Genomic DNA, 27457 nt, shown 5'->3' with positions numbered 1-27457 from the left:
TATGGGAAGCCGGGTGACAATGAACCCATAATAATAATTCTATCACCGTGTTATATTACAAGTACTGAGTCTTTTATCCAATTAAATGTTGAAATTACAAATTGCCGTAATTCTATATAACTGTAATCAATTTTTTTTCTTCTCTTGTCCATTCCATATGCAATTTATTCATCTTCCCCATCGATATGTTGTGCAAGCCATAGGCAATTGCACATATCCACGTGATCAATCAGAGCTTGATTATATAATCAAATATACGCACTTCGTCAAATTACATACAGAGATCTGTAATTAAAACGATATTATGAAAAAGGAAATTTGGTTTTTCTAGATCAAAAGTCCCAACCTTTCAAATTTGCTAATCGTACAAATTCGCAACAATACGTTGGCTTAGTCATCAGATCTTGGATAGTCCACGAAGGCAATAAGATAGCTGTCCTCAGCGTATATCTTCTTCTCCTCCTTCAATATAAACTCAAGCCAGCAGAGCAAGTTTTCGCTCTATTCTTTTGTTTGCCAAACTGTCGTTCTCGTTTATAGCATCTCGTTCGCTGCGACGGCCGCTTCTAGTTTGTATTAACTCTAAATCCGCGCTCAAACTGGGTTCTTCACAGTCCTTTGCTAGCGGCAGTTCACCTTCCGAGATGTCGAAATTTCAGGAAGAAGTCAAAACGCTTGTCGCCGAAAACCCGGTGATGGTTTTTAGCAAGTCGTAAGTGAGACCATTCTTGCTTTTGAATTTGAAGTATTTCTGACAATCTCTAGATATTGCCCGTAAGTTTTTTACTCGTTCTGGAGTTATCCAGTCCAAACACTGGTTATTGCTTGTCAGTCGCACATGTTAATGATTTCAGATACTGTAGGGCAGCCAAGAGTACTCTTGACGGAGAGAAAGTACAACATACTGATCTGGAGCTTGATGAAATCGGTAATTAATGTTATTTCATGCTTTGCTTAAAAGCACTTTCTAATTCATTAGATACGGGCTCTGCTATTCAGTCGGCAATCTACGAGCTTACGTCGCAGAGAACTGTCCCGGCTATTTTCATTGGTGGAAAGTTTATCGGAGGTTAGTGTTTACTTGTGCCCTTCGCCTAGTTACTAAATTACTCATACAATAGGAAACTCGGATCTTCAAACGCTTAAGCGTAATGGCCGTCTGGCTGCCATGTTAAAGGAGGCTGTTCCAGGAAAGTACTAAGTGCTAAAGTGGAGGATGTATTAATTCAGTTATGTCGTAATATACTATTAGATTAAAAATCTATTGCTTGATCAGCTCCACCAAGTTTCTCGTCATCGAGTTTCTAGCTGATTCACTTGCTGCTGCGGGTGCGGTCATGTAATGTAGAAACAAAGCCTTGATCACTGTTTTGTCAGTAACTTTACCCAACGCTTCCGGTTTACTATTTGCTTTTGCTGAGTGATATCTAATATACAATTCGCCATTCTTGTCCATTGTTAGCATTAACTCGCCATTCTTCGGCACAGATAGTTTTCGACTCATGGCGTTTCGTAGCTCACTAATTCCCGTCGATGGATCCAAGTCGGTCATATTTCTTGACCTCAAACTCGCCATCACCGACCGAACAAACCCATCACGTAGGTGGCCAAAATCAGTGTTTCGAACTGGAACAATTCGGAGAGCAAATCGAACATTTGAGTCAAATAATTTTGAAAAAAGCGCTAGTCCCTGTTCTTGATCAAGAATTAGGGCCGACAGATCTGTCTCGGCTCCTGCAGCTGACGAGATGGTAGCCAATAAATTTTGCAGATCGTCTTTCTCGACGTAAATTCCAACTTTAAATTCGTCAGTATATTTCTTATTTAATCAAGGATCAGACGGACCTGCATAGACTTGGAGTTTTAAAAACGAAACTGACCGGACCCCTAGTCCAAGTAACCAAAATTCTTGTCCGTCGACTGACACGCGACGCAGAAACGGGTCTACTGTGGTGTTATCCGGCTGCCAGGTATCTTCCGGAAACAATTTTTTATATTTCGGATTTACATCCTCTAATGAGGATTCTTGCACGATTCGAGAAACGCTATAGTTGTAGTATAATCCAAAACAAAGAGCGGTCCCGCCAACTACTCCACCGTATGCGGTCCAGTTTCGAGCCAAGCGTGATACCGGAAAAGTGGTAAATGGCCGAAAATAGGGTTTAGAAAACCCATACTGAACGGCTTTGTTAGATGCTATAGCAATTCGGCGGTGAAAAAGAGACATTGATGACTGCCCAGTCGAACAGAACTCGACGAGTGGATCGTCAGGAGATTTCAGATATTCTCCCCAATTTAGGTTTTAGTAGCCTACCTCTCATTCGAAAAATATACCCTCCTTTTAAATTCCATCGTGTATAGAGAAAATAAAATAAAGCTAAAATAGTAAACAAAACCATTTGATATCGATGAATTAATGCTTAATTAAATAGTATCATTATCTACAGTCAATATATACAACACATCTATGCTTCACCCGAACTTTCCTCTGCTTCCTGCTGCTTTTTTAGACCATCTAAAGTTAGATACAATCTTGACGATGTAGAGCTTAACGTGCTAACAAGACCGGCACCTCTCAATACTTCCAACACACCAGCTAGCTCGGCACGGAGCTGGGGTAATGAACCCAGATTCTTGACCCTGTCCACCTCATCTCGAGACATCAGACTTCCTTCAATCTGGGCTCCCATCATCATGAGCTTTCCCGCACTCTTCTCAAGAATATCTATCACAGCTTTCAACTTTTCAGTGTCCAGCTCGTTCAGTAAAATAAATGCCGTCGGACCTTTCAACAGTACCGACAGAGGATGATGTTCAAATTTATGTTTCTCTCTAGCTTCCCAGCTAGCAGGATCTGGACTTGTCAATCCACGCAAAGTCACTTTCATGAGATTGTTTCGAATCACGGTCAATCGCGCATCATTCTTAACCAGCTGTGCTCGGAGCAAAAATGATTCCTGCGTTGTCAAATTATTGTGCTGGACAACGAGTAACACCGGATGGGTCCGTAACATATGTGTATACCTGTCAACCAAATAGACCTTTCTCGAGTTTAAAGCTTTCACTGTATTCCGTTCGGGGAGCATCGAAAGATGTATCGGAAGAGCGGTCGACTGCCCGGCAGTCGCTGGAACATATCGACGGATTGTCACCGACCAACGGACAACAGACCGTAGCGAACATACAGTTCGGCTCACGGAGAAAAGCATTTTATTTGAAAGTTATTCCAATTATTATTGAGCAATTTTGAGAGCAGTTTGATAAAATGCAGAAAACCTACCTAGGAATAGAAGAGTTGAAAATCTGTACACTCGCTAGGTACAAACAACAACAATAGTAAGCATTTACGTTCAAACCTGAATATAAGGAATAATTTCTTCTCTAAGCCTCACTCTAACCCTTCTCTCACTAGGTTTGATGCGTCGTGTCCAATGTATAAATCTGGAGATAAGCAATCTTGCTCGAGCAAATCCTCGAGATATTTGGGTTTCTCTCTTAAAATCCCTGACAACAACTTCCTTTCTCGACTACTTTCAGAGTATCAAAAGTTAGAAAATTGGTTTTTACAGGATATTCCTGGTATCTGGGATCTTTATAGTGAACTTTGGCGGTATTCTAGTCAGCTCAATTTTGATTGTTTCTGGTCAATCGCAGTCGAATTGACACACAGTTGAATCTCGATTGAAGGGTCATTCAAGCCCAGCAACTGTCCAAGTGAAGCCAGCTGACTTGAGTTTAATTTGATATCAAGATGTCAACAAGTTTGACTCCTCTCTTGCGAATTTTGACCGACATCTCAGCAGAGTTCGGGCCCTTAGACCTGCAAAGAAGTCTCGAAATAATCTTCACGGATGATGTTTCTCCTGTACAGGTTGCTGGCTTCCTGACTGCGCTTCGAGTTCGTAAATTTGATCGAGACCCAGAGTTCATCGCAGCTGCAGTCACGACAATGAAGAAATTTTCAGTTCATTTAGAAATTGAGAGCGACGGATATGTGGACATTGTGGGCACTGGAGGCGATGGTAAAGATACCTTTAACGTCTCGACAACTGCAGGTATGCTCTGTGCTGGCATGGGAATAAAAATTTGCAAGGTGAGTTACTGCATCAGTTTGCACCATAAGGAAGTCTCTGTCTAACAGAAATAGCATGGAAACAGAGCAGCTACGTCATCGTCCGGTGCTGCAGATGTCTTGACATCCTTGGGTGCATCTGTCCAGGCAGTGACTAAAGACACTGTCTCGGGGATCCTGCAACAGTCGCCTTTTGTCTTTCTATTTGCTCCAGTTTTTCATCCGGTAATGAGTAAGATTGCTCCAGTTAGGAAGGCACTGGGAGTTCCAACTATTTTCAATGTTCTCGGTCCACTCTTGAATCCCGCCCCGATATCCTCTCGTATCATCGGAGTCAATGTTCCTGAGCTAGGTCCAATATTTGCCGAATCGATCATTTTGCTGGACAAGAAGTCTGGTGAAAATTCCTCAAGCATGATTGTATGTGGAGCTGAAGGTCTAGACGAGATATCTATTGCAGGCCCCACTAACATATGGCGTGTTCGACCAGGATCAGAAACCGTAGAGAAGGGAGTTATAGAGCCCGCTGATTTCGGTCTGAACCCTCATCCACTAGAAGAGGTCGCTTCGGGTACTCCCAAAGAGAACTCAGAAATGGTCATGAAGCTGGTTAACAACGAACTACCTCAAAACCACCCAGTCCTGGACTATGTTCTCATCAACGCAGCTGCTCTGTCAGTTATCAGCGGCAAGGCTTCTGATTGGAAGCAAGGAGTCGAACTCGCTAGAGAGAGTTTATCAAGTGGAGCAGCTCGAACTGCTCTCGAACTGTTTGTACAGGTCACTTCGGCAACGCAGACCTGACATTCTTGGTTGTATACTAGATGAATATATACTATTTCCAAATTTAGTAATATTAACTCTCTCTATATCATGTAATATCAATTACGTAATATTGGCCCTGACTGGCCCTAGTTGCGCCGGTGTCGGCCCAGTGGACAATGACATAATAACGCTTGCGCAATGCCTGTTCATGCGGCTTAATATGGTGCTGAAAGCACGGGTATATCTCGAGCTGTCTGCTGTACTAGTTAACCCAAGACACGAGTGCTGGAAAATCACCAGTTGGGATTTCTCCAGGTGCTCCGAGTTCGGGAGTAAAAATCTTGTTTTTTTTTTCCTTTCAATTGCTCATTATACTTCCCGTTCTCTGCTATTTTCGTGTCTTCTTATTTCGCTTTTTCCAGCTCACTTCATACATTTAACTACTTTCATCTGTTTTGTTTTAATTATTCGTTACCATTTTTCACCAGTAACTTGTCTGCTCAGCACATCGCCGACATGCCCATGCTCAAGGATCCCTCCATCAAATACAAGAAATTTCCGAGCATTAAACTGCCAAACCGCCAATGGCCTTCAAAGTCTCTCGACAGAGCTCCGCGGTGGCTGGCTACTGATCTTAGAGATGGAAATCAGTCTCTGCCTGGTACGTGAGCACTGATGTTATAGCAAATTGCCTCTTTTTATTAACAACTCACTCTTCAGATCCCATGTCGGTGAAAGAAAAGGAGCTTTTTTTCAAAAAACTTATTGAGATTGGCTACAAAGAAATCGAGGTTGCTTTTCCCTCGGCATCACAAATTGATTTTGATTTTACTCGCTATGCGGTCGAAACTGCTCCGGAAGATGTTTGGATCCAAGTTTTGTCTCCCTGCCGGGAAGAGCTAATCAGACGGACTATCGACTCTCTGAAAGGAGCAAAGAAAGCCATTGTCCATCTCTATCTTGCAACGTCAGAGTGTTTCCGAAGAGTAGTCTTTGACATGTCGGAAGATGAAAGTGTGGAGCTTGCGGTCGCCAGCACTAAGCTTGTTAGATCTCTGACCAAAGACGATCCTACTACGGCCGGCACGGAATGGCAGTACGAGTTTTCTCCTGAAACCTTTTCAGATACTTCTCCCGAATTTGTTATTCGTATCTGCAATGCTGTCAAAGATGCTTGGGAGCCGACGGTCGAATCCCCAATTATTTTCAATCTTCCAGCTACCGTTGAGATGTCGACTCCAAACGTCTACGCCGATCAGATTGAATACTTTTGTACGAATATTTCTGAGCGAAATAAAGTCATCGTCTCTCTACATCCTCATAATGACCGTGGTTGCGCTGTAGCCGCTGCAGAGCTGGCTCAGATGGCCGGTGCAGACCGTGTAGAAGGGTGTTTATTTGGTAATGGTGAGCGAACAGGGAATGTTGACCTCGTTACCCTTGCTCTGAACCTCTATACTCAGGGAATTTCTCCTAATATCGATTTCAGTGATATCACCTCGGTCATCAAGGTTGTCGAGCAGTGCAACAAGATCCCCGTCCCAGAACGCTATCCTTACGGTGGTCAGTTGGTCGTATGCGCCTTCTCTGGATCTCATCAGGATGCGATTAAAAAAGGCTTTAACGTTCGAAAAGAACAGACTTCTAAAGCTTTGGAAAAGCAGACGATCAAGAATGCTAGTGAGCATAGGTGGCAAATTCCTTATCTTCCTCTGGATCCCAAAGATATTGGCAGAGATTACGAAGCCGTCATTCGGGTCAACTCCCAAAGTGGTAAAGGAGGTGCTTCCTGGATCATTCTTACTCAACTTGGTCTCGACCTACCACGAGGCCTTCAAGTTGCATTTTCCAAAGTTGTACAAACTACTGCTGAACGGGAGGGTCGAGAGCTCAAAGCCTCGGAGATTGAGTCGCTGTTTAGAAAAGAGTATATCGAAAATGGATTTGTCATTAAGGATTATGATATTGTCAGAGCTGGAACTGATAGCCGAAAATTTGTGGGTTCGCTGACATTAGATGGCCGGGAAATGAATCTTACAGGAACTGGTAATGGTCCTATTTCTGCATTTACTGACGCTCTATCTAATGTTTTTGGCGTCAAGGCTGAAGTCTGGGATTATAAGGAGCATGCTATTGGTCAAGGTTCAAGCGTTAGAGCCTCTACTTTCATTGAAATTCGTGTCAATGAGAAAACCAAGCGTTGGGGTGTGGGTATTCATGAAGATGTTGTCCAGGCCTCCCTTCTGTCTGTTTTAGCAGCATTTTCCGGATTTTTGTAATTTTCGCCAAGGTTCTGTGATAAATGATTCATTTAAAGACTGGATATGGTAGGAAGGATGTACACAATGCTTATAAAAATTGGTTTTTTTTCGATTAATTTATTTTTTCTGGTCTTGCTTTAATTTCTCTGTTGGACAGTGATAAAGGGTTATATTTGATGTACCCTGATATGAATGCTATTAGGCAATGAGCTGTAACTTACATTACTAGTTTATTGTCAAGCAAAACAATCACAAATTACCGAAACCATTTTGACATCTTTCATCTGCGAGAGCAAATTAAATTATCATTTCGCTCATTTTTCTTCTTCAATAAGCAAAAACACCCAATAGAATTATCTCCATAATAACGCCTAATATCTTTGATTTTCAGTCTCTCCTTGTTCAACTTTCATTGACCAAGTTTTGTAGCTTTCCATGATTCAAATTCCAGGTAAAATAGTAAATCAAGAGACCGGTTGGTTGGCCGATAAAAAATGAAAACCAGAATATACAGTTGCCAATTGTTCCGGTAGATGGATTTGTGATTTTTTCGAACGGTGCAGTGACTTGTATCAGCGGTATCTGAAGTAGCATCAGCCAAAAAGCAGTGCTATAGATATATTAGTAGAGTGGTTGGAACGTCCCAAAGTAAAATACGAACCCATTGATATGATGTGTTGGAACTCCTACAGCGATTTCATGAAGAATGGCAGAGACAAAAAAAACCATAAAACTCGCACTTCTTGAATTCCATCCTCGTCTTACCAAGGGAACATAGATATGTCGCCGAAAATAATTTGTAACAGGTTTGTTCCATAATCTCCAATATTCCCCAACAGATCTCGAATTCCACCAGTCATCGTAAAACTCGCGATCTCCGAATTTCATTACCTCAGCCAAAGCGTTCAGACCTGATTGAAAAACTGAAAAAAATCCAAATAACCATATTATCATGCACATTGTGCCTAGCTTGAAAAGACGTTCCGTGATTCCGAATATGTGAACATTGTGGATATGTGATAGGCTGTTCTCCAAAATCGGAACGGCATATTGCACAGTCAGAAAATACATCATAAATGTACTGGCTACGATTTCCAATACTCGTTTGGCAAAGAACATGGGCCTAAAAGACGGTGATCTAGGATAAACAGGCTGATAGACCAATGTCGGAGCCCACCAAAAGTAAGCGACATTTTTGAATGTGAGATTGGAGGGATAGGTGGCAGTATTGTACAGAGTAGGCACGGAAGCAACAGGAGTCAGAAGAGTTTCGCGCAGATCTCGGTTGGTTAGAGCAAATGAGGCTACTTTTAGACAAAGGATAACTGAAACATAGATTAGATTCAAGTTAGCTGAGGATTGTTTTGGAACTTACGGGCATGTAGTTCGCAAGGTGTGCCGATCAAGGGATGATCAATCCGAGTATAGACGATCACGGTCGCAAATACCAGGCATACAATAGCATTGATCGAATGCAGTACTACAGCAAGCCTCCATAAATACTTCTGCCGTGGCTTTAATGGTGTTCGACCATCTCCCTTCTTGACATTCTGTCGAAGCAAAGAAATGTACTTCAGCGTTGGCATCGCCACCATTCGTTCAATAACCACTGCCACAAATAAATGAAGAGGAATAGTAGCCGTAAGAACTGTACTCCAATAGAGATCCGATCTGGAGATGCCAAAATTTGAAAATCTGATCAGTACTCCATACTACAAATTGGTTAATAATAACATTTTTAGAAAGCAGAAAAGCGTGGACATACTTTTTGGTAATTCTCAATAGCAAGACGAACGTTTCCGAAAACTGCAAATGTCAGCCTTATAAAGCATATATGAAGAAACGATTTATCGTACGCAGAATAATCATTCCCAGATTGCGAAAACCGACGAAACTTGGAGCCGGAGTAGTTGACTCTCGAGATAAAATGCTGGCTCTACTGACAGAATGGATGGGATAAATGTGACTAAAATTAACACGTCGAGTAGATTCCGCAGCTTTGACTTTGGAATGTATTTCCCCGTCGTCAGCGTCGACTTGATCAACAACTTGGAGTTCATCCTTGCGCAAATTCCTCTGGATTGAGTCAGTAGTAGTTAATTGAGCCGAGTTTGTTACTGTGGTAGACTTAGTGACTTCTAGTAACGAGGCGTTATTAGTTGATATGTGTGACATTGAGCATAGACGTCTTCAAATAATAGATCGGCTGGATCTCACTGGATCGAATTCATGTGGAGAACGAGAATGAGGGGAAATAAAATTGGCTAGAAGAGAGCAGATAGAAGCGAAACAGTTTTCTTCGTGAAAGCGCAAAAAAAAACAAAAATCTGACTGATAAAATGACAATACACAACGAGAGAAACCAGTCAATTGCGACTTTCCAGAAAGCAGAAGATCAGTATTAGGTAGAAACTTTTGGGAAGATATTCTCTTGTTGACCTAAGAGCCGAGAAATGCCATCCGAAGTCGCCGCAGCCAGGTGGTGAGATGTTCGAGAGAGGTAATAACCACTAAAATCTATAAAAACCTACAAAGAATTCTATATTCATTCATAATTGATTAATTGCTAATCACAAATAACACACATAAAATTAGGAACCAATTAAGGGAGACCGTTAAATGCAATAAACGCCTAGATATGCAGCAGAAGTGAGTAATTGTGGAAACAAGAAATATTACAGCAATCGTCTTTGACCTTTCTCCAGCTTTTGCTTTTTTTTAAACTGAGAAGAACTACTATTTGGAGTAGAGATTGTATGTTTATGATTCGCAGCTGCTGAAGAAACAGATGTAGATGGTTTAGCAGCCAATTGCTTTTCCACTAGTCTTGCATAGTGCCAATCCGTATGTTCCTCTATATCTGCAAATTTTACCAATTGTTGGCACTCAGGACAAATGAACGAGTCATGGTCATGCGATTCGTCAGTACTATCTGAAAAATCTAAGGCTAGAGGTTGGGAACAAAACGCTGTATCTTCTTGATTGTGTCTATCAGACTCTGGTTCTACCGCGTGCGGAACCAGTTTGAACTCATCTCCCTCCGCCGACCGACTTTTTAGAAATGAGTCGATGGTGTGATTCTTCGCCACAGTATCATTGAAACCGTACACAGTTAGATTAAGCTGTCTACAGGGATATATAGATCTTTGACTTTCAATTTGTTTGAGAACAACAACAGCTGAGTGAAATATAGTGTCCAGTAAGTTCTCAGGTTGGCAAGCCGGAAATGGAATCTGTTTCGACCAACTAGAATCATTAATTAAAACATGGATACCTATTGTTTTTGGAATTGAAACACTAGGCTTGTTATGTGGTTCTTCTAATTTGGAAGATGAGGATTCAACTGCGGCAAATTCACAAATGCGACCATAAATGTCGGCTGAAAAAGTTCTAAGCCATTGGACTAGCTCATCGTGACATTCAACTGGAGGCCGTAGATTTTTAGCCGCTAGCATCGAACGGGATTGAGATCGTGTTTTTATTTCACTGAAATCTTGACCACGAAGTAAATTGAAGAGCCAAGTACCCGTTTCATCTCCCAAAGTGCGCACAAGCTCATACTGAGGGATACCCAGGAGGAATCCTACAGAATCCTGTTCAGGTACATCGAAATGTTTAGCAATAGAGTCCCCTAATTTGCCACCTAATCCACGAAATTTTGTGAAGGGGACAGAGTGCAAGAAATTACTAACCGCAGCTGAGCGCAGAATATTCTGCTGATTCGGCTTTCTATATGCAGAACATAGCTTAGCCAATGTACGATTCGGAGCAATTCCAGCCGTACAGGTAAATTTTAATTCCGAAAATACCTGAGAGCGAATTTCGGCGACTATCTGAGTGGCAAGAGATATGAGAACTTCATCCCAGTCGACCTCTCTAGTCAGCAAATCAAACTCCAGTCTCTCTCCAATAGAGTCAAGCTTTGATTCAAAACTCTGTGAAACCGGAAGTAAGTTACCAACCCACGTAAGATCTTGAAATGTTAATCCAGGCATAAACAATGGTAGATCTAGCTCCCCAGATGAACGTTTAGCTGCTAGATTATCAAATAGTCTGGGATAGAGCCTGGAAGCCTTATCATAGACCAAAGAAGAAAGATCAAGAAAAGCTTCATCAATTCCTCCATATTCAACCCTAGGACAGTTGCGGTTGAAAATGTCGAAAATAAGTTTGCTCTGCTGGCGGTAGGGATCCAGACAAGCTTTGTGGGTAAATGAGTCCGGTTGTTCATGATATCTGTAAGAGTCCTCCCCTCTTTTCCAAGTAGCAACGTGAACAGCTACAAGATTTGGGCATTTCTTTTTTGCCTCTATAAGCTTTTCATGTCTCTGAATCCCAAAAGCTCGGGCCGAACTAGGAATAAAAATATGAGTAAATCAGAAAGTAGGCGGACTGAGGGAAATGGAAGGGCACGTACTAATTCACGGCAATAAGAGAATCCCATTGGAGACAAGCCACCGGAACATCATGAGAGAGACCAAGACGGATAGATTCACACTGAGCCTAAGACATGTTAGACGAGGTGTTCGCAAGAGAGGAGGAAGATAGACTTACGTAGAAGGCGTCCAAATCGATGTGGGCTATGATTCTGAGAGGATTAGTAGAAACTCCTCGCTGGAGAGCATCGAGATTTGCGTATGTAAATTTGGAGACATATGAAGTATTAAAATCGAGATTATTTGCCATTTAATCTAATTTTATTTGACGTCGAAGTTTCCACCCAGTTTGTTATACAACTTGTATATTTTTGACCCTGATTAATCCATACCCAACCAATGCAACAGAACTCGAGAACTGTAATTACCAAGTGGTTTGTTCTCTTACTGACTGCCGAGTGCCGTCCGTCCTCGGCAAATCATAAATGAGGGGAAAAAGCTAAACGGCTCATCGAGAGGCCGGACAGAAGTGCGGGGGCGGGGCATAATGAAGTCTTCTGTGAGCAGATCGGCTACGACGGCCATTTCGAAAACCTGTGAAGCTATTCTGCTTCGTTCGAGTTTGAAGCTAAGTACGTTTTTGGCAGGATATGGGTCCACGGTAGTGCTATGCAGCGGACGGAAGGAGCTGCGAAGAACTTGTTCCGGTGGAGTTATGTTCCATTTCCCCTCTTTACTCGCGTTGTTGTCAACTGCCTTCTTCCCCAGTCCTCAGTGGTGATTAACATCGCAATAAATATCGCCTTTTCGCCGTCCCCAATCCGTTTAATTCTCGATCTCTGCGTTACGTAATTACTATACTGTCTCTACAATGACTGGCTATCTGCTCCGCTGCGCAGTCGTTCGACGTTCTGTCCATACCTCCTCCTCAAGCTTCGAAGCGACTGCCAACTGTCGATTATTCTCTCGTTTCCAGCCGCACTCATTGCTCTACCCCAGCTCTAATCGTCAGTTTTCATTACATTCCTCAGTAATGTCGTCCGCTTATACACTCTCTTCATTCCCCTATCCTTCTGCCTCTGACGAAGATGCCTTTTTAGCGCAGAATATTGCTGAAATCGAAAAGTCTTGGGCATCTCCCAGATTTGCAGGCATTTCTCGACCCTATTCTGCTCGAGATGTTGCCATCAAGAGGGGAACCTTGGGTGTTCCATCGCCGTATCCATCGTCTGTTCAGGCTGAAAAGCTGTTTAATTTATTCACCGAGAGGTACAAGCAAAGACTGCCTGTGCATACGATGGGGGCGATAGATCCTGTGCAGATGACGCAAATGGCAGCAAGTCAAGAAGTTCTCTACGTATCTGGATGGGCTTGTTCGGCAGTCTTGACCACGACAAATGAAGTATCGCCTGATTTGGGCGACTATCCTTACGATACCGTACCAAACCAAGTAGACCGTCTATTCCGTGCTCAGCAGCTTCACGATCGTCGAGCCTGGGATGAGTGGATGTCACTGACTTCTGCTGAACGTACGGTGCAGCTTCAATCCGGCAAGGGCCGCATAGATTACTTGCGTCCAATAATTGCGGATGCTGATACAGGGCATGGCGGACTATCTGCTGTCATGAAGCTGGCAAAGCTTTTTGCAGAAAAAGGAGCTGCCGCTATTCATCTGGAAGACCAATTACATGGAGGCAAAAAATGCGGTCATTTGGCTGGTAAAGTGGTGGTGCCCCCATCAACTCACATCTCTCGTCTGATTGCAACTCGAATGCAATGGGACATCATGGGCTCGACAAATCTTGTCATTGCCCGAACAGATGCCGAGTCGGCCAAACTCTTGTCATCATCTGTGGATCCTTCGGATCATGAATTCATTTTGGGAGTTACTGAGCATCGAAAGCCTCTTGCTCAAGAGTTAGTCGAGGCTGAACAAAATGGTATATCTTCTGCGGAATTAAACGAGCTCGAAAGTCGCTGGATGAAGGACGCTCATTTAGTCACCTTCAATGAGGCTGTTGCTGAAGCTCTAACACGAGCGGGAAAATCTGATAGTATAGAATCATATCTCTCTGAATCTTGTGGATTATCTAATTACTATGCTCGGAAAGTTGCCAATAATTATCTTGGCGACTATGCGAAGGAATTTTATTTTGACTGGGATGCTCCACGAACCAAAGAAGGCCATTATCATGTTCGAGATGGATTGAAACCTGCTATTAAGCGAGCATTGGCCTATGCTCCATATGCTGATGCCTTGTGGATTGAAACCAAATCGCCTGATTTGAAACAAGCCCAAGAACTAGCAGCAACTGTGCATAAAAAATTTCCTGGAAAATGGCTGGTTTATAATCTTAGTCCTTCATTTAATTGGAGCGCTCATGGATTTTCGGATACAGATTTGAAGGAGTTTGTATGGAAGCTCGGTGAAGCAGGGTTCGTCTTGCAGCTAATTTCACTTGCTGGCCTCCATAGTGGAGCAGCAATGACGTATGAGCTATCAAGTAGATTTAAAACCGAAGGAATGAAGGCTTATGTGGATTTGGTTCAGCGAAAGGAAAAGCAACTAGGCTGCGATGTTCTGACGCATCAGAAATGGTCTGGCGCTAATTATGTCGACGGAATTTTGCAGAATGTGCAGGGAGGAAGTGCCAGCACGAGTAGTGTAGGCGTGGATTCAACAGAGCATAGCTTCTAAACTACATTGAATCGGTGTGTGAATGTTGCTGAGAGCAATAGTATTTTGATATTTAATTAATATCGACCTTTGGATAGAGTAGATTACACAAAATGCTTAGCTAGTTTGGTTTGCAGAATTACCTTCAGCTCCCTTGCGTACCTCGTGAAGAAACTCAAGTAAGCGATTGCGTAATTTAGTTGCCATGTCATTCGGATCTCCTGAAGGTGGAGGCTAAATTCAATTCAAAGAGCAAATCAGTATGCAGACTGGAAATCGAGACAACGGAAGAGACGGCACCTCACATCGTCAAGAATTCCCGTACAAAAACAGAACCATCCAAGAGGATAGCGGAATAATGAGGACTATAGAGGGGGAGGGGAAAAACTTACCAACTGGTCCAAGAGGAACTCTGCCTCGTCGATAGACAGTACTATCGGACCACGATTCATTGAATCTGCGAATACTTTTGATGTAAAATCAAATCTGAATAGAAGACAGCCTTGTGAACAAACAATTCGTAAATGATCTGGCTGAATTGAACTCTTACTGATTTTCTCTTTTATGGTGCTGAAGTTTGCTACAGTTTCATAGTACTAATGCATTAACAAACAATTTACCTATCTGCCGGGCTTGCTTCCGCCGGCGGGGGAGGGGATCCTAAGTTAACCCTACAAACGCCTCACAATAATTTAGGTGCATCAAATGCGGGGCAGCGTTAGAATGCCGGGTGAGCAGATGTCCAAGACACAAGTTTGCCTGGCACATTCCCACAGCATAGTAACATTTCCCCGCCATTTGACACTAGAATATGCTGTTGCACGATTACTTCTTTGGAATATGATCTTCTCCACTTCCGCCGGCGGGTCGTCCCCGGCTCATTGCCGCCGGACCGACAAGCGGTCTCTCTGTTTCTCCTCATTTGTTTAAAAGATCTCGTTTCCCATATTCTGGACTGCGCCGTCTTCATCCTTAGTTCTCTTCTCTTTGTGAGACCATCTGCTTAGCCTCCAAGAATGGCCCCTCTTCGTTCGTTGCCTCGTATCTATTCCTCCCTCTACGCCGTCCGTTCCTTTGCTTGGTCTGGTCGCAACTTCTCCTCAATGTGTGCTCTCCGCTCAACTATAGTAACTGACAATGTTCGTCCCAAGCCTGACCAGGTTCTTGTCGATATTGCTGATTATATTCATGACTACAAAATCGACAGTGATGTTGCTGTGAGTACACTCATTACATATTTTAAATAGCTTTAAAGGCAAATTGACTGACATAATTACTACCAGATCGAGACTGCTCGTCTCTGTTTCCTTGACACTTTAGGGTGTGGTCTCGAAGCGCTCAAGTATGATAACTGCGCTCGTCTTGTTGGCCCTGTAATCCCTGGAACTTCCATTCCCACAGGTGCTAAAGTACCTGGCACTTCTCATCAACTTGACCCCGTGCGAGCAGCATTTTCTATTGGCACTATTATTCGATGGCTTGATTACAATGATTGTTGGCTAGCTGCCGAATGGGGTCATCCTTCTGATAATTTGGGGGGCATCTTAGCCGTTGCAGACTGGCTGTCAAGAACTTATAAAACGTCGGGAACCTCAGAGATTCCTTTTGCAAAGCAGTTCAAGGTCATCGATGTAGTTGAGGGAATGATCAAAGCTCACGAAATTCAAGGTAATCTTGCTATCATGAATTCGTTCAATGCTGTCGGGCTCGATCATGTAGTGCTTGTCAAAGTAGCAACTACTGCTGTCGTTTCCAAGATGCTAGGTCTAACTCGTGATCAAACCATTGATGCCATTTCTCAAGCTTGGGTTGATGGTCAGTCTTTGAGAACCTATCGACATGCGCCCAATACTGGCTCTCGCAAGTCTTGGGCTGCTGGAGATGCTGGCTCTCGTGCTGTGAATCTTGCTCTCATGGTCCAAAAGGGGGAATCGGGCCTTCCTTCAGTTCTTACAGCTAAAACGTGGGGTTTCTACGATGTTCTATTCAAAGGAAAGCCATTTGAATTCCAGCGTCCATACGGTAGCTACGTAATGGAAAACGTTCTGTTCAAAATTTCTTTTCCTGCAGAGTTTCATGCTCAAACTGCCGTTGAGTGCGCTATGACTCTTCATGAAAGGCTTTCTAGTCTTGGTAAATCGGCTGCGAACATAACTGCTATTCATATTAGAACTCAAGAAGCAGGAAATCGCATTATCAACAAGACTGGTCCTCTCTATAATTATGCCGATCGCGATCATTGTATTCAGTATATGATTGCAATTCCTTTGTTGTACGGTCGTTTGACTGCTGACGACTACTCTGATACTGTTGCGGCCCAACCTGAAATTGATCAACTTCGGTCCAAGATGACCTGTGATGAAGATCACACCTTTACAGTTGATTATCATGCTCCCGACAAGAGGTTTATTGGAAACGCTGTAAAGATAACTCTTGACGATGGTTCTGTGCTTGAAGAAGAAGTTCACTATCCGATCGGTCATCGCCTCCGTCGACAAGAGGGTACCCCTGTTCTCTTAGCAAAATTTGAACGTCATTTGCGCGGACGTTTCCCTGATGATCAAGTATCCACGATATTGAAGAAGTCGGGGGCAGATGTTTTAAATCTCGACATTGATGTGTATGCTGATCTGTACGAACAGAAATAAAGCTTTGATCAAATAAAAGGTCAAAGTTACTCGCGATCTATTATGATCCTATTTACATTATACAAATAAATAAAACGTGGATGAATGTATCCTAAAACCTTCCATAACGCCCAATAACAGTATCAAATATAGTCAGCTAAATGATCCTAAAACTCCTATTCACTTCATATAAAATATGCATGTTTACATATTGACACACCCAACAAATTCATCTTAAACAATGAGCCACCAAAACAATAGAATCATCGATATGGAAATTCCTGCCGTTAAGACACCAGCTCCCGCTTGTTCTCCTCTTGAAACTACCTTTGAGCTACTTGAGCTGTCGGACGATGAGGACCCATTATTGTCGTTGCCATCCGTTCCATTTGGAAGACCGGATGACGATCCTCCAGAGTCAGCTGTATATGGAGAGTCCTTGCTTCCTATGAGCAAATTCTGCGTAACTTCTAGAGCTGACATTTGCTGTCCTAGACCCCAGGTATTGTCCCATCCACTTTCATTAAACCATATTGTTCCACAAGTAACATTATCTGTACCACCCACGCAGGATTGCTCGATACCTCTAATTGTTGTGGTGAAGTGATCCATTACTGTAGAATATGTCTCAGGGACCAGTTGGGCAGTGACACCCATATATCTTGCCAAATAGGCTTTAAAGGAAAGCTGATCTGTGTCGCATTTACCTACCGTTTCGCAAGCAGCTTCATACATGATTCCAGTTGAAGGATAAAAGAATATGGAAATACTTGAAAGTGTGCTCAACGTTCTGTTTAGCCATGTCGCATCCTCAGTATAGTTATACAGATATGCAGCACCAGCTAGAAAAATAGCGGCGTTGTAACTCCATTGCAAATAATCTAAGTCTTCACACTCCGTCGCCACGTCGGCTCCATCGTAAAAATAATATGTGTCCGTATCTAAATATTTCACATCTTCAATCCAGTCCCAGACCTTCTCTCCCCACTCAACGTACTTCTGTAAGCCAGTGTACCGTGCGAGACGAGCCGCCAATAAAAATAGTGCTGCATTTGAAATAGTATTCTTGTACGTATAACCATTATTTAACTGAAATATTTGCCATCTCAAGCCACCTCCGCAGCTAGATGTATCCCATCTAGCCGCCATGGAGTTGAACGTCTTTTGGGCTAACTCTAGCCATTGCGGTTCATCAGATGAAGGATTCGAAAAATTTCTTTCAGCAGCAGTCATAACAGCAAATCCCCAAAAACCTTGATCATCATTTCCTTCCGTAGTCGACTGATTGGTGGGCATATAGTTATTGTCACTTCCAACTTGGTAAAGTAGTGATGATTTAACTATCTCGTTATAGGTAGTGTCTCCAGTCAAAAACCAATAACCTATTAAAGTATCCCAAGCTGCACCAGCTTCCCACCAATAATAGGGGCTCACAAACATCCCTGGCACCTCTCCAGACTGATTTCCATTGTAATAGGTCATCAAACCATGAGAAAAGACAAATGATGCATGTTTAATCGATGCTTCATAAAATTAGTTCGATCGCAGATAAATGTGAATCACAGAAAAAACATACCTTCATCATTCACATCAATTACTAAAGATTTTGCAGTCGATACTAATGTCAAAAGGCAAAGTAGTAATAAAGGTGGCGATGTGCACGTCATCATACTCTTGAAGATTGAAGATGACAACCTCCTCTGGCTTTGCCGGTAAGATTTCTGCCTTAATCGTACAATGAAACGAAGAAACACAAAATAATAATACGACTAAAAAAAAAAATCGGGCGAATAGCGATTTACTTTAAATCAGTAGAGCAGTCAAATTATCCGAAACGTGGCCAGAGTAGAGTATAGCAAATGCCAAGGTTATTGAAATCGCAATATTCTATCAGCGTTGAATCTAGATTATCATTCTTCGCTGTGAAAATCTTATTTGAACAGAGAAACTACACCTCCAGATAGTGAGTTCAGTAATAAATCATCTTGAGAAGAGTAGTAAACTAGTAAAAAAATTACACTTCAAACATCACGGATGTTATATGATACAAGCCTAAGAGGCAGGGTTTGTTTGTGTTATTCCTAAGTTGGTTAGGATAGTAATCTAATTAATCTTCCCAAATGATTGCTCGTAGGCTGGTGATAAACTTTCAGCACTTACTCTATATGGTACACCACCATTTCCTAGTTTTAAATATATAAACAAGTTATAATTCTTAAAATAGACTTTCCTGTCGAACTGCATTTACGAATATAGTCTGCGAAGTATCTTGGAAATATAATCGGGCAAAAAGTATTTTCGCTTTATTAGATCTGCTCAGATTCATGGGCTCAGTGGTTTAATTACTGTGTGATCTCGGATCGACCGGTAACTGTCGAAATCTCGACCCGTTTTCTAAACTATAATCAATATATAGGGCTCTTCTGCTGCTTGCACGTGTCGAATTGTTCCCAACCAATGCGTACTTTCGGTTAGAGAGCCTAAAAGACAAACATTTGCAAGCTCAATATGAAAATGATTAATTAGATGATGGTATTACTGAAGCTGCAGGATCAACGATTATTATTTGACTAATTTGGAATTTTTATTAATATGGAGCCTCCAACAGATAAATAATCTTTATCTAGACCTCTGTAGCAACTAATCTAGATTGTTCTTTACGCGCACTAGTTGATATAATTAATGACTTAATAAGTAGTTTTAATAGAAATAGAACAAGCAAAAATAGGGAAAGAGTAAGAGATATTGCATTTTAGATTTGGATAGTGTGGGTCACAATTACCTTGCAACCAAATTTATCAATTTTATTGTGTTTCTGGCCCAATAAATAATTTCTTTGTTCTATTCAAGATTTCAGTCCAAGAAGAGTCAAAATAGACAATTCTTACCGAAATAGATTTAAGAAGAAATTAAGTATGCCAATATTTGGCCTAATTTTCAAGTATTAATTGGGGTTTTGAAGCGTTGTAATGATGTAACTTTCCCTGAAATCGTAGAAAAATTTCAGTACCAGAAAAAAAGTATGATTATAAAGGAAGATCAGCACTAGGACGAAGACTGAACTAAGGTATAGAATCATTGGTTCCTAAGCTACTTGGTATACGTAATGCGATATTCTGTCAGTCTATAATTTAAAACTATGGATGAAATAATTCTGTCAATATCCGTTAAGGTATTCATGCCGAGAAGAACTGAGTCGAAGAATTTCATTATTCAAAAATCATTACCGAAGTTTAATATTTTGAAGCTGACGATTTTAAAATTGATTTTTGGCCACCATTGACCTCTGTGAGATCTATAATTCACAAAATCATCAGTTTTATAATCCAAGACAAACAGAACAGTTTAAATTGGAGCGTTGCTAAAATCCTCCTTAAAGAGTAGATAGCTAGAGTAGCTCGAATTCTGATAAGGGCTGCAATTAATTGAAGTAAGTACATGATTGCTTCAATATAGTGTAATGTTATGCTAGCCAAATTTAATATACCTAGAATCGAGATCAAAGAAAGAACTTCCCTTTAGAGGATATCTCAAAAATAAATAGATTCGAATTAAATTTTTCAGCATTAAATAAACCTTTATAGTGATCAAATTTTATTGTCGACTAGTTTAATCATGGTTTTTGAACTGTCTTAGAAACAAATACCGTATCACGATTTCTAGACTCCTTAGGCTCTCAAATTTCTAATTAATGATTTGTTTTATACGATCCTTCTACATTCTTGTGATTTTGGATGCTGAATTTTAGAAGTGATTTTGCTAATGATATCATGCGAGCAAAGAGCGTATAGCAGTTTCGAGCTAACTGTTCATAATATATTGTGTACTGGACCTGAATAAAAATTTTCATTTTGTATTTTTGCGGTGAATATTTAAAATTATTTTTGTTGTAGTAGTTTTCATTTAAATGGCGAGCAGCTTTGGGATTTTTGAATTTTAGACTTGCAAGATCGAATATTCAAAGTTTTATGGCCACCTATGTCGGTCAGTTTATCTGAAAAAATCTAACTACAGTTTCTTGCACTTCCCACCTGCTAAGTAATCATAAGTTGCTGCTCATTTGATGACCATATTTAACCATACCAATAGGAACTTAAACAACAACTATACTTTAGATCTAAGCGAGAGTACCAAAGCATTCTTTTGTGGTGGACATTACGTGCGATTGGAATCTGAAAAATCTACCATCATTCTTATTATGTAAAATGCTTCTTCATCTTATTTAGAAGTACGAACGAATATTCGTGAGAAGGCAATTTTCGCAACTAGCCAGATTCTTTAAAAAGCGCATTTATTTTTGCATAAGTTTTTGTGAATAAAAAAATTACCAGTTATGAATTATGAACAATGAATACAAAAATATTAAAATATTTATGCTAGATCATCATTCAAAGTATTTGATTTTATGATTAAGACAAAATTCATCTGCTTTACCCCATTTCACAGTAAAAATTGTTCCCATTTTCCTATTCAAGGAGAGTTTCGCCGTTTACATATGAAGTATTGCAGGAGTTCAAAGAATACGGACCTATTTATTATATGAATCAAATTTTAGAAATATTTTATTAAGCTTGGCCATTGATGATCTCCAAAAACTTTATGTGTTGAAGAATAAGAATCCTAATAGCAATTCAAATTTAACCCTGCATTTTGAATTATAAATGAAATCCCTTTCAAAACAATAAATCGACGGAATGCCTTCACACTGAGAATTTTGATAGGCTCAATAACCAAACATAATAAGTAAGTACTCAAGAAAATATCTGAGTTTTATACCTTAGAACTTTGTAGTGAGGAGCCTGCATGAGTCGCTCAGTTCAAGAAAATTATGAATTATACAAGCATAGGATAAGGAAGCGCATTATAAATCTGGAAGCACTAGAGTATTGCTTCTTATTTTAATCAGCTGTACTACTTAGAATAAAAATACCTACAAGCGTGCGAAATTTTTTTAGCTGAGTTTCGAGACTGTAATCGCAGATATTATAATTAGTTCAGCCCTCAAAAGCAGATCTGAAAATAATTTTTTTTGTGGAAGTTGTGCAGGCAACAATAAAAATAAAAACCTCTCTAGTATCAGCTAGATGTAGCGTAAAAGTAGTGCAGTCAAGGTTGCTCAAGAAGAAACTCTCAGCAGGCTTGGATACTGTTAACCATGTGTTTGTTTTAGACAAGCGGCATTAGTTGACATTATAGTTTTTTTAATATCAGTCTACAAAATTCAATTCATTTTAGAATGCAAGGATTGCAAGATCATGTATTCTGCACTCCCATTGTAAACTGCGAAAAAATGATAAGCTAGATATCATTTTTGTAATTTATTTCTGAAAACGGCATCGATAATCTTAACAGAATATTGAGATTAATCGATCATATTGGTCTGTTAAAGTGAAAAAATGTTTAAATTGGCAAGCAGAAATACTTGAATCTGTCTGACCAGTAGAAGATCTAAGCAGAAAACTGTAAGCTATAGATTTTGCTAAGATAAATGAAATAGTTGTCCACTCTCTCATATCTAACAAGACCACTCGTGATCGCATCTTATGCTCTGATTCTCAAAACTAGATTTTGGATAATTCAATCAAATTTTTTTTAATTTATTACGTTTATTATAAATGCATCATGATCAATCAAGTAGTGCATTATGTAAATCCACACTTCACTTTTAGCTCAACTAACCGCTGTCTCTATATATCAATAGAAATTTTCACAATTAGCGCTACACTTACACCGAATAGTATCAGGTAATCGCGTTTGCCCATGGATGAGCTGTGTTGGTCCGTATTTCGTTCAACTGGACAGGCACATGAGAAGATATTTAAGTGAAATTTGCGGGATCACCACTTGCTTACTATATTTTGCCGTTCGATTTGCTTGTTTAGTTATTGTATTTGATAATTTTTACGGCTTAGAAGGAACTGGTGATTAGTTTCAGTTTAAAAAGTGTTAAGCGAAATAGCAAGATAATTAGATATATCAAATGACTTAATTGAAAATTTATTTATCACTGCTTTTATTGCTCTCTCAGCTTTCATACTTTACAGATATTATTCGCTTAGAATTTATTTGGAGAGAGCGCTATCTGTATCTGGGATGTAAATATTTACCCAGTTGGCGGAAGCAGTGAGTTCAATTTTGCTTACGAGCCATTTTTACATTCATGTATTTGACATTTTTTTGACCTTTGATCCCGATTTACTACTGATAAATCAAATAACAATACAATAGAAAATATATTTGATACAAAAATCGTAAATTTCTGTGTTACTAATCCAGAGTTGCGCACTTCTCTTCGTCTGAATCCGAGACTGAAGAGTTCCAATTGTGGGTATGGACTTTATTTCTTTTTTATTGGCTTTGTTTATATCAAAACTTTTATGAGACATCTGACTAATATCGAATAATAAAATGCGAAAAGCATTCTAAACCGGATTTGAACAAATGCATTATGGGTGTCCTTGTGCAGATCAGCACGGTGAAGTGTAATTAATTTTATGGACTTAACCACATTTATAATACTTTTAACTATTTATATTTATCTATTATGAACTAATCTCTAAAAATCGACATCCGCAATTTCACTCAGATAAACTGTTAAAAAAAAGAAGAAATTTTTCACAATAGCAGCTTAACTCGGTTTTGTAACAATTCAGTAAATCAATTCTTTGCCGCATATATTCAAATGGCAAAAGTTCTAGCTATTTTCACTTGTGCCCAATTTTTCAAACTTAACTGATGCCCCTAGCTCAAGAAGATAACCGACCACTAGGAATTAGCAAAAGGTTTTTGCCAATGATGTCTAAAATACTTGCAAAAGCGTACTTGATTTTTGAATTATCTGACTGCGTATGGCTTTGGATGCATTTAAGACTGACTTCAAAGCTGAATCCGCAAATAATTTATTTTGTCACTGCTGATAAATAACTATTTACTTTTGAGCTGTCTCAGAAATGGAGAGCCTTAAAAGAAATTCGCTAGTCGCTATCACAAATTCCAAGAATAACAAACCATAAGCAATTAATCGGGAAATAACATTCTAAATATAATTCACAAAATTTCGGTTCCGGTAATTAAAAAAACCCATGGCAAAAATTCAGGCTCTTTGATCAATTTCAACCTTAAGAATTATCACATCAATATATTCAGACAGGAAATAAAAAAGATTTTGATGAAACTAGAGAAGCTACAGCCAGGAGTGTACTTCAACCAAATCTTTACCAATCAGTAGGGTGAAAAAATGTCACTCAAAATCTTTGTTTGCTAGCTTTCACAGTAACGCATGGAAACCGTAAATGTAAATAATAAATTTTTCATTCAATAAACAATTATTATAAATAATCTTGACGCCAGAGAGAGAGTTCACTCACAATCCACTGATTTTGAAAAGCGAACAACATTTTCACTTCATGGTTTATAAAAAAACCTTTTAAGCAAACTTAATTGATGCCTGCGTTTAATGCATACCAGAGCTGGTGTGGTTTCTGGTTCTTGTCAAGTTTAGATGCTATTTCCAAGTTTTGAAAATGATTTGTCTATTATAGATTTACCGGTTTTGAAATTTTATTGCTTCTGCTTGACTATCAAGAAATCAAACTTTAATGCCTTCATAGAGTTTCCAGTGAAATAAATGTGCTTTGAATTTCAAAACGTACTATAGCTAGTGAAAGCCTAGTGACATATTGTATTATATTTTTTCAATGCATTCTAGCAGGGCGCTTTGTTGAATTCACTAGCTATATATATTTCTAGAAAGTTGAGCATAAATTAAAGTAGTGAGTATTCGTGGGGTTCTTTCACAAAATAACATACGAAATCAGCTAGTTTTGTATGGAATCTAATTCTTGTAAAATTATCTGGATTATCAGCTATTAGAAGTCTGCAAATATAAGTTGTATATCTCAAAACGACTTATATAAATTTAATGCTTCTTGGACTTGGCTTTGATGCCGATTTCAAGAAGATAATTTCCAATTTATTATTAGCATATATCTAATAAAGCTTTTATCTGATGTAGGAAATATGTCCTAAAAGCCTTATCTCTTCCATGTTTTGTCTCACAGTGGAACAAACATATATTCATAAAAAGCGGTGCACCTAAATATATTAAGGATGATAGAAATATTTGAAATAAGTTTGGGATATGTAGTTATTCCACAGATAGCATTTCCAACATATGATGTTGCTCTTCGGTTAGAGCTATTTTAAACAATAGAATTTTTTCACGTAAAACAAACATGAAATCTTTGCAAAAGAAAGTTTTGTTTGTATTTTGAAGTGAATCTGTTCTGAATATTAATTATGCTAAATTTTAATATGAGCAATCGCGGGAGGCTTCATCACTAAAGGACGTTACTTGCGAACCAGTTTAACTGTCTGGAGATATATGCTTTCGTTTGTACTGGCATGAAAAATTTGTGTCGCTTTAATGCCAGTGCAAAGAAGCTTGCTAATGTATTATTATTACTTTGGTATTCCTACAATTCCTGATGATTCTTGAGCGTTTGATGTCAATATTGGAGATGGATCTTATTGGACTCAGAAATAATTAGAAGTCTCAGATACTAATATCCCACTTCAAGGGAATAGTTGAATAAGTAGTAGCTAACAGTTACACGCTTATAGGCTCCTACAAATTGATTAAAATTTTCTGTATAATGCTCATGAATCATCTTCTGGATACTAAATCCGAGTGTAGAAAAATTGTGCTCGATGCTTGGCTTGGTTATTGTTGAAGATCAAATCCAATTGAACGTTCCGCTTGCATCTTAGAATGTGAGAAATTTATGGGGACATGATCAATAATAGAAAGAGCCTTAAATTATTGCACTCGTTCCAAAATTGAGTGGCCTAAGTATCATGACGCTAGTACTGATCAAATATTCATTTGAATACTTGGCTATTTAGTACAACATATCAAGAAGGCTTTGAAGCTTAGTTTCCATTTATTATTGTAAGCATTATTATATCCACTTAACATACCTCAGTTCGGTAATCTAATTAATTTAAGATTAATTAAGGAGTATTAGAAAAACTTTTCAGTTACTCAGCTTTCAATGTTATTGCTATGCTATAGTTGACTTTCCTACATTAATTTGCATTCCAATATTTTGTCGAATGAGCTTTGACCTTCTACTGTCGTTGCAAGAGCTTGGAATGTAATTATTTCAATTTGATTTTGAGGTCACAGCTAATTTTTGTCTTAGAAGAAAAATTTTTAAAGTTCTCCGTGTATTGCACCATACAATTCTCTATTTATGGAATACATTCCCATTTAGAAATCAGATTTCCCTGTTTCGGCATACATTTCACGTGGCATCCTCGAAGATTCAATTACTATTAGTTGATCCTCCAACTTTTACCAGCCTGCATTCGCAGCCTAATTGCCAAACGGTTGTTTACTTTTAATTCATTTCCGGTAGCAGTCATAATATCTTTAAGCTCGCATTCCGTCTTAACTCATCAGTCATACTCATTGTTTCCGCTATGCTTGGGTAGAGCGCCATAGTCTTTTATAATTGAACCTTTTTGCACAGATTTTGTAATTTCCTCGCATTTTTTCATTTTATCTTAAAATGAATTAAAAACAAAGTTGGGTTTTTTCGTCATCACAGCCACTTACGCACTTTCAAATTTGTTTTCAATGTCTTATCAAAGAAGGGCTTATTGAAATTTTTATAAAGTAGATGGTGAGAAATGCAATATTTTAAATTTTTGCTTTGTTGAAGTTATCTTCTATCCATCTTACAAACTAAAGCTAGATCACACTAAGGATTGTACATTCGGAATCTACGGCTGTCAGGGATTCTGTCTGTCTACTTCTAATTTAATTGAAGCTGCATGCAGAATCCTGAGCTCCAAAATTAGGGAGATATTCTAGAAAAACGGTGCATAAGTTATAATTATCATCTTTCAAGCTTCTGAAAACAGCTGCAGCGCTAAAGAAAGGATTATTAAGTAACTCGATTCAGGTAATAATGTATCTATATTCGGATTCATGATTGAATATTGTTGAACCGCATAGAGACAAACGAATCGCTCTTCTAATGTTGTGGAACATATGCCCAAATCGTTAATCATTTGGCAAGCTGTTCATCGATTGTAGGAAACTCAACTGCAAATAAGACATCTCCTGAATACGCCATTTTAGACCATAAAAAATTTAGCTGACTTCCAAACAAAATAACGTTACATCACTTTTTCTTAGTAGAAGGGAATTTATTGGTTCCCCATAACATCGAACAAATTTCATAATTGGAAGTTGCTTTGCTCATTAACTGTGACTTAGATCGCATTCAAAATGTCTGTTATTTAGTCTAGAAAGGTTTGAAAGTCCCTTGATAATGGTGAGAAATATGCGTGCTTAACAGAAAGCTAATGAATGACGGTGTGACTTGACGATATCAAAAGCAATCTTCCAGATTTTGCTACTAATTTCGAAAATATAGTCAGTCATCTGGGAAAGGCGATCACCGTTAGTATATAATTTATGTGAAGGCTTAAATTGGTTGAAAGGGGGATAAAACAATAATATGACAATTTTACTCAGCCTAATTTAGATTTGCTAATTGTCATCTTAAAGCTCTTTAGTATATTAATTTAGCCAGCTTAAAGCAATCTCTAAAATTGTAGTCTTAATAAACCAAATTTAAACAATATAGTAAATACATAAAAAATTTGGG

The 27457-nt window shown here is 39.4% G+C and overlaps 11 protein-coding genes across 11 annotated transcripts; 5 read left to right on the top strand and 6 right to left on the bottom strand.

Annotated features, from left to right (window-relative positions):
* Positions 1 to 159: 159 nt before the first annotated feature.
* Positions 160 to 1346, top strand: V1516DRAFT_680124 (thioredoxin-like protein). The gene is made up of 5 exons (XM_066923036.1): positions 160 to 712; positions 766 to 774; positions 855 to 928; positions 980 to 1069; positions 1122 to 1346. Exons 1-5 carry the CDS (start codon positions 645 to 647, stop codon positions 1199 to 1201), a joined length of 321 nt encoding a protein of 106 aa, XP_066775752.1. The 5' UTR covers positions 160 to 644; the 3' UTR covers positions 1202 to 1346.
* On the bottom strand, positions 1204 to 2334 carry V1516DRAFT_641870 (chalcone-flavanone isomerase-domain-containing protein). Its single transcript, XM_066920110.1, has 2 exons — positions 1846 to 2334; positions 1204 to 1797 (listed from the first exon to the last, which is right to left on the bottom strand). Exons 1-2 carry the CDS (start codon positions 2225 to 2227, stop codon positions 1262 to 1264), a joined length of 918 nt encoding a protein of 305 aa, XP_066775751.1. The 5' UTR covers positions 2228 to 2334; the 3' UTR covers positions 1204 to 1261.
* On the bottom strand, positions 2335 to 3610 carry V1516DRAFT_680119 (mitochondrial 54S ribosomal protein uL10m). The gene has a single exon (XM_066923035.1). It carries the CDS (start codon positions 3207 to 3209, stop codon positions 2466 to 2468), a length of 744 nt encoding a protein of 247 aa, XP_066775750.1. The 5' UTR covers positions 3210 to 3610; the 3' UTR covers positions 2335 to 2465.
* On the top strand, positions 3455 to 4922 carry V1516DRAFT_641864 (glycosyl transferase family, a/b domain-containing protein). The gene is made up of 2 exons (XM_066920109.1): positions 3455 to 4093; positions 4148 to 4922. Exons 1-2 carry the CDS (start codon positions 3752 to 3754, stop codon positions 4874 to 4876), a joined length of 1071 nt encoding a protein of 356 aa, XP_066775749.1. The 5' UTR covers positions 3455 to 3751; the 3' UTR covers positions 4877 to 4922.
* Positions 4923 to 5222: 300 nt separating this feature from the next.
* Positions 5223 to 7467, top strand: V1516DRAFT_708573 (uncharacterized protein). The gene is made up of 2 exons (XM_066924197.1): positions 5223 to 5498; positions 5558 to 7467. The coding sequence occupies exons 1-2, from the start codon at positions 5354 to 5356 to the stop codon at positions 7114 to 7116; spliced, it is 1704 nt and encodes a 567-aa protein (XP_066775748.1). The 5' UTR covers positions 5223 to 5353; the 3' UTR covers positions 7117 to 7467.
* On the bottom strand, positions 7192 to 9502 carry V1516DRAFT_692853 (MBOAT, membrane-bound O-acyltransferase family-domain-containing protein). Its single transcript, XM_066923883.1, has 5 exons — positions 8955 to 9502; positions 8864 to 8904; positions 8474 to 8810; positions 7760 to 8423; positions 7192 to 7708 (listed from the first exon to the last, which is right to left on the bottom strand). The coding sequence occupies exons 1-5, from the start codon at positions 9271 to 9273 to the stop codon at positions 7501 to 7503; spliced, it is 1569 nt and encodes a 522-aa protein (XP_066775747.1). The 5' UTR covers positions 9274 to 9502; the 3' UTR covers positions 7192 to 7500.
* Positions 9503 to 9652: 150 nt separating this feature from the next.
* V1516DRAFT_526249 (uncharacterized protein) lies at positions 9653 to 12064 on the bottom strand. The gene is made up of 3 exons (XM_066919161.1): positions 11653 to 12064; positions 11516 to 11601; positions 9653 to 11451 (listed from the first exon to the last, which is right to left on the bottom strand). Exons 1-3 carry the CDS (start codon positions 11782 to 11784, stop codon positions 9774 to 9776), a joined length of 1896 nt encoding a protein of 631 aa, XP_066775746.1. The 5' UTR covers positions 11785 to 12064; the 3' UTR covers positions 9653 to 9773.
* A 443-nt stretch (positions 12065 to 12507) lies between these two features.
* V1516DRAFT_666048 (isocitrate lyase) lies at positions 12508 to 14172 on the top strand (the record flags this gene model as incomplete). Its single annotated transcript, XM_066920717.1, has 1 exon — positions 12508 to 14172. The coding sequence occupies one exon, from the start codon at positions 12508 to 12510 to the stop codon at positions 14170 to 14172; it is 1665 nt and encodes a 554-aa protein (XP_066775745.1).
* On the bottom strand, positions 14056 to 14833 carry V1516DRAFT_680106 (uncharacterized protein). The gene is made up of 2 exons (XM_066923034.1): positions 14544 to 14833; positions 14056 to 14385 (listed from the first exon to the last, which is right to left on the bottom strand). Exons 1-2 carry the CDS (start codon positions 14601 to 14603, stop codon positions 14269 to 14271), a joined length of 177 nt encoding a protein of 58 aa, XP_066775744.1. The 5' UTR covers positions 14604 to 14833; the 3' UTR covers positions 14056 to 14268.
* Positions 14834 to 14873: 40 nt separating this feature from the next.
* On the top strand, positions 14874 to 16906 carry V1516DRAFT_526240 (uncharacterized protein). The gene is made up of 3 exons (XM_066919160.1): positions 14874 to 15368; positions 15435 to 15574; positions 15668 to 16906. Exons 1-3 carry the CDS (start codon positions 15168 to 15170, stop codon positions 16797 to 16799), a joined length of 1473 nt encoding a protein of 490 aa, XP_066775743.1. The 5' UTR covers positions 14874 to 15167; the 3' UTR covers positions 16800 to 16906.
* Positions 16907 to 17012: 106 nt separating this feature from the next.
* On the bottom strand, positions 17013 to 18445 carry V1516DRAFT_687251 (glycosyl hydrolase family 76-domain-containing protein; the record flags this gene model as incomplete). The annotated part of the gene is made up of 2 exons (XM_066923711.1): positions 17013 to 18301; positions 18355 to 18445. The coding sequence occupies 2 exons, from the start codon at positions 18443 to 18445 to the stop codon at positions 17013 to 17015; spliced, it is 1380 nt and encodes a 459-aa protein (XP_066775742.1).
* Between the last annotated feature and the right edge of the window lie 9012 nt (positions 18446 to 27457).

Source organism: Lipomyces oligophaga, assembly GCF_038497815.1.
Source record: "Lipomyces oligophaga strain CBS 7107 unplaced genomic scaffold V1516scaffold_7, whole genome shotgun sequence".
NCBI classification, from domain to species: domain Eukaryota; kingdom Fungi; phylum Ascomycota; class Lipomycetes; order Lipomycetales; family Lipomycetaceae; genus Lipomyces; species [Lipomyces] oligophaga.
The sequence above is the reverse complement of the archived record's forward strand: the minus strand, read 5'-3'. Positions and strand labels throughout refer to the sequence as shown.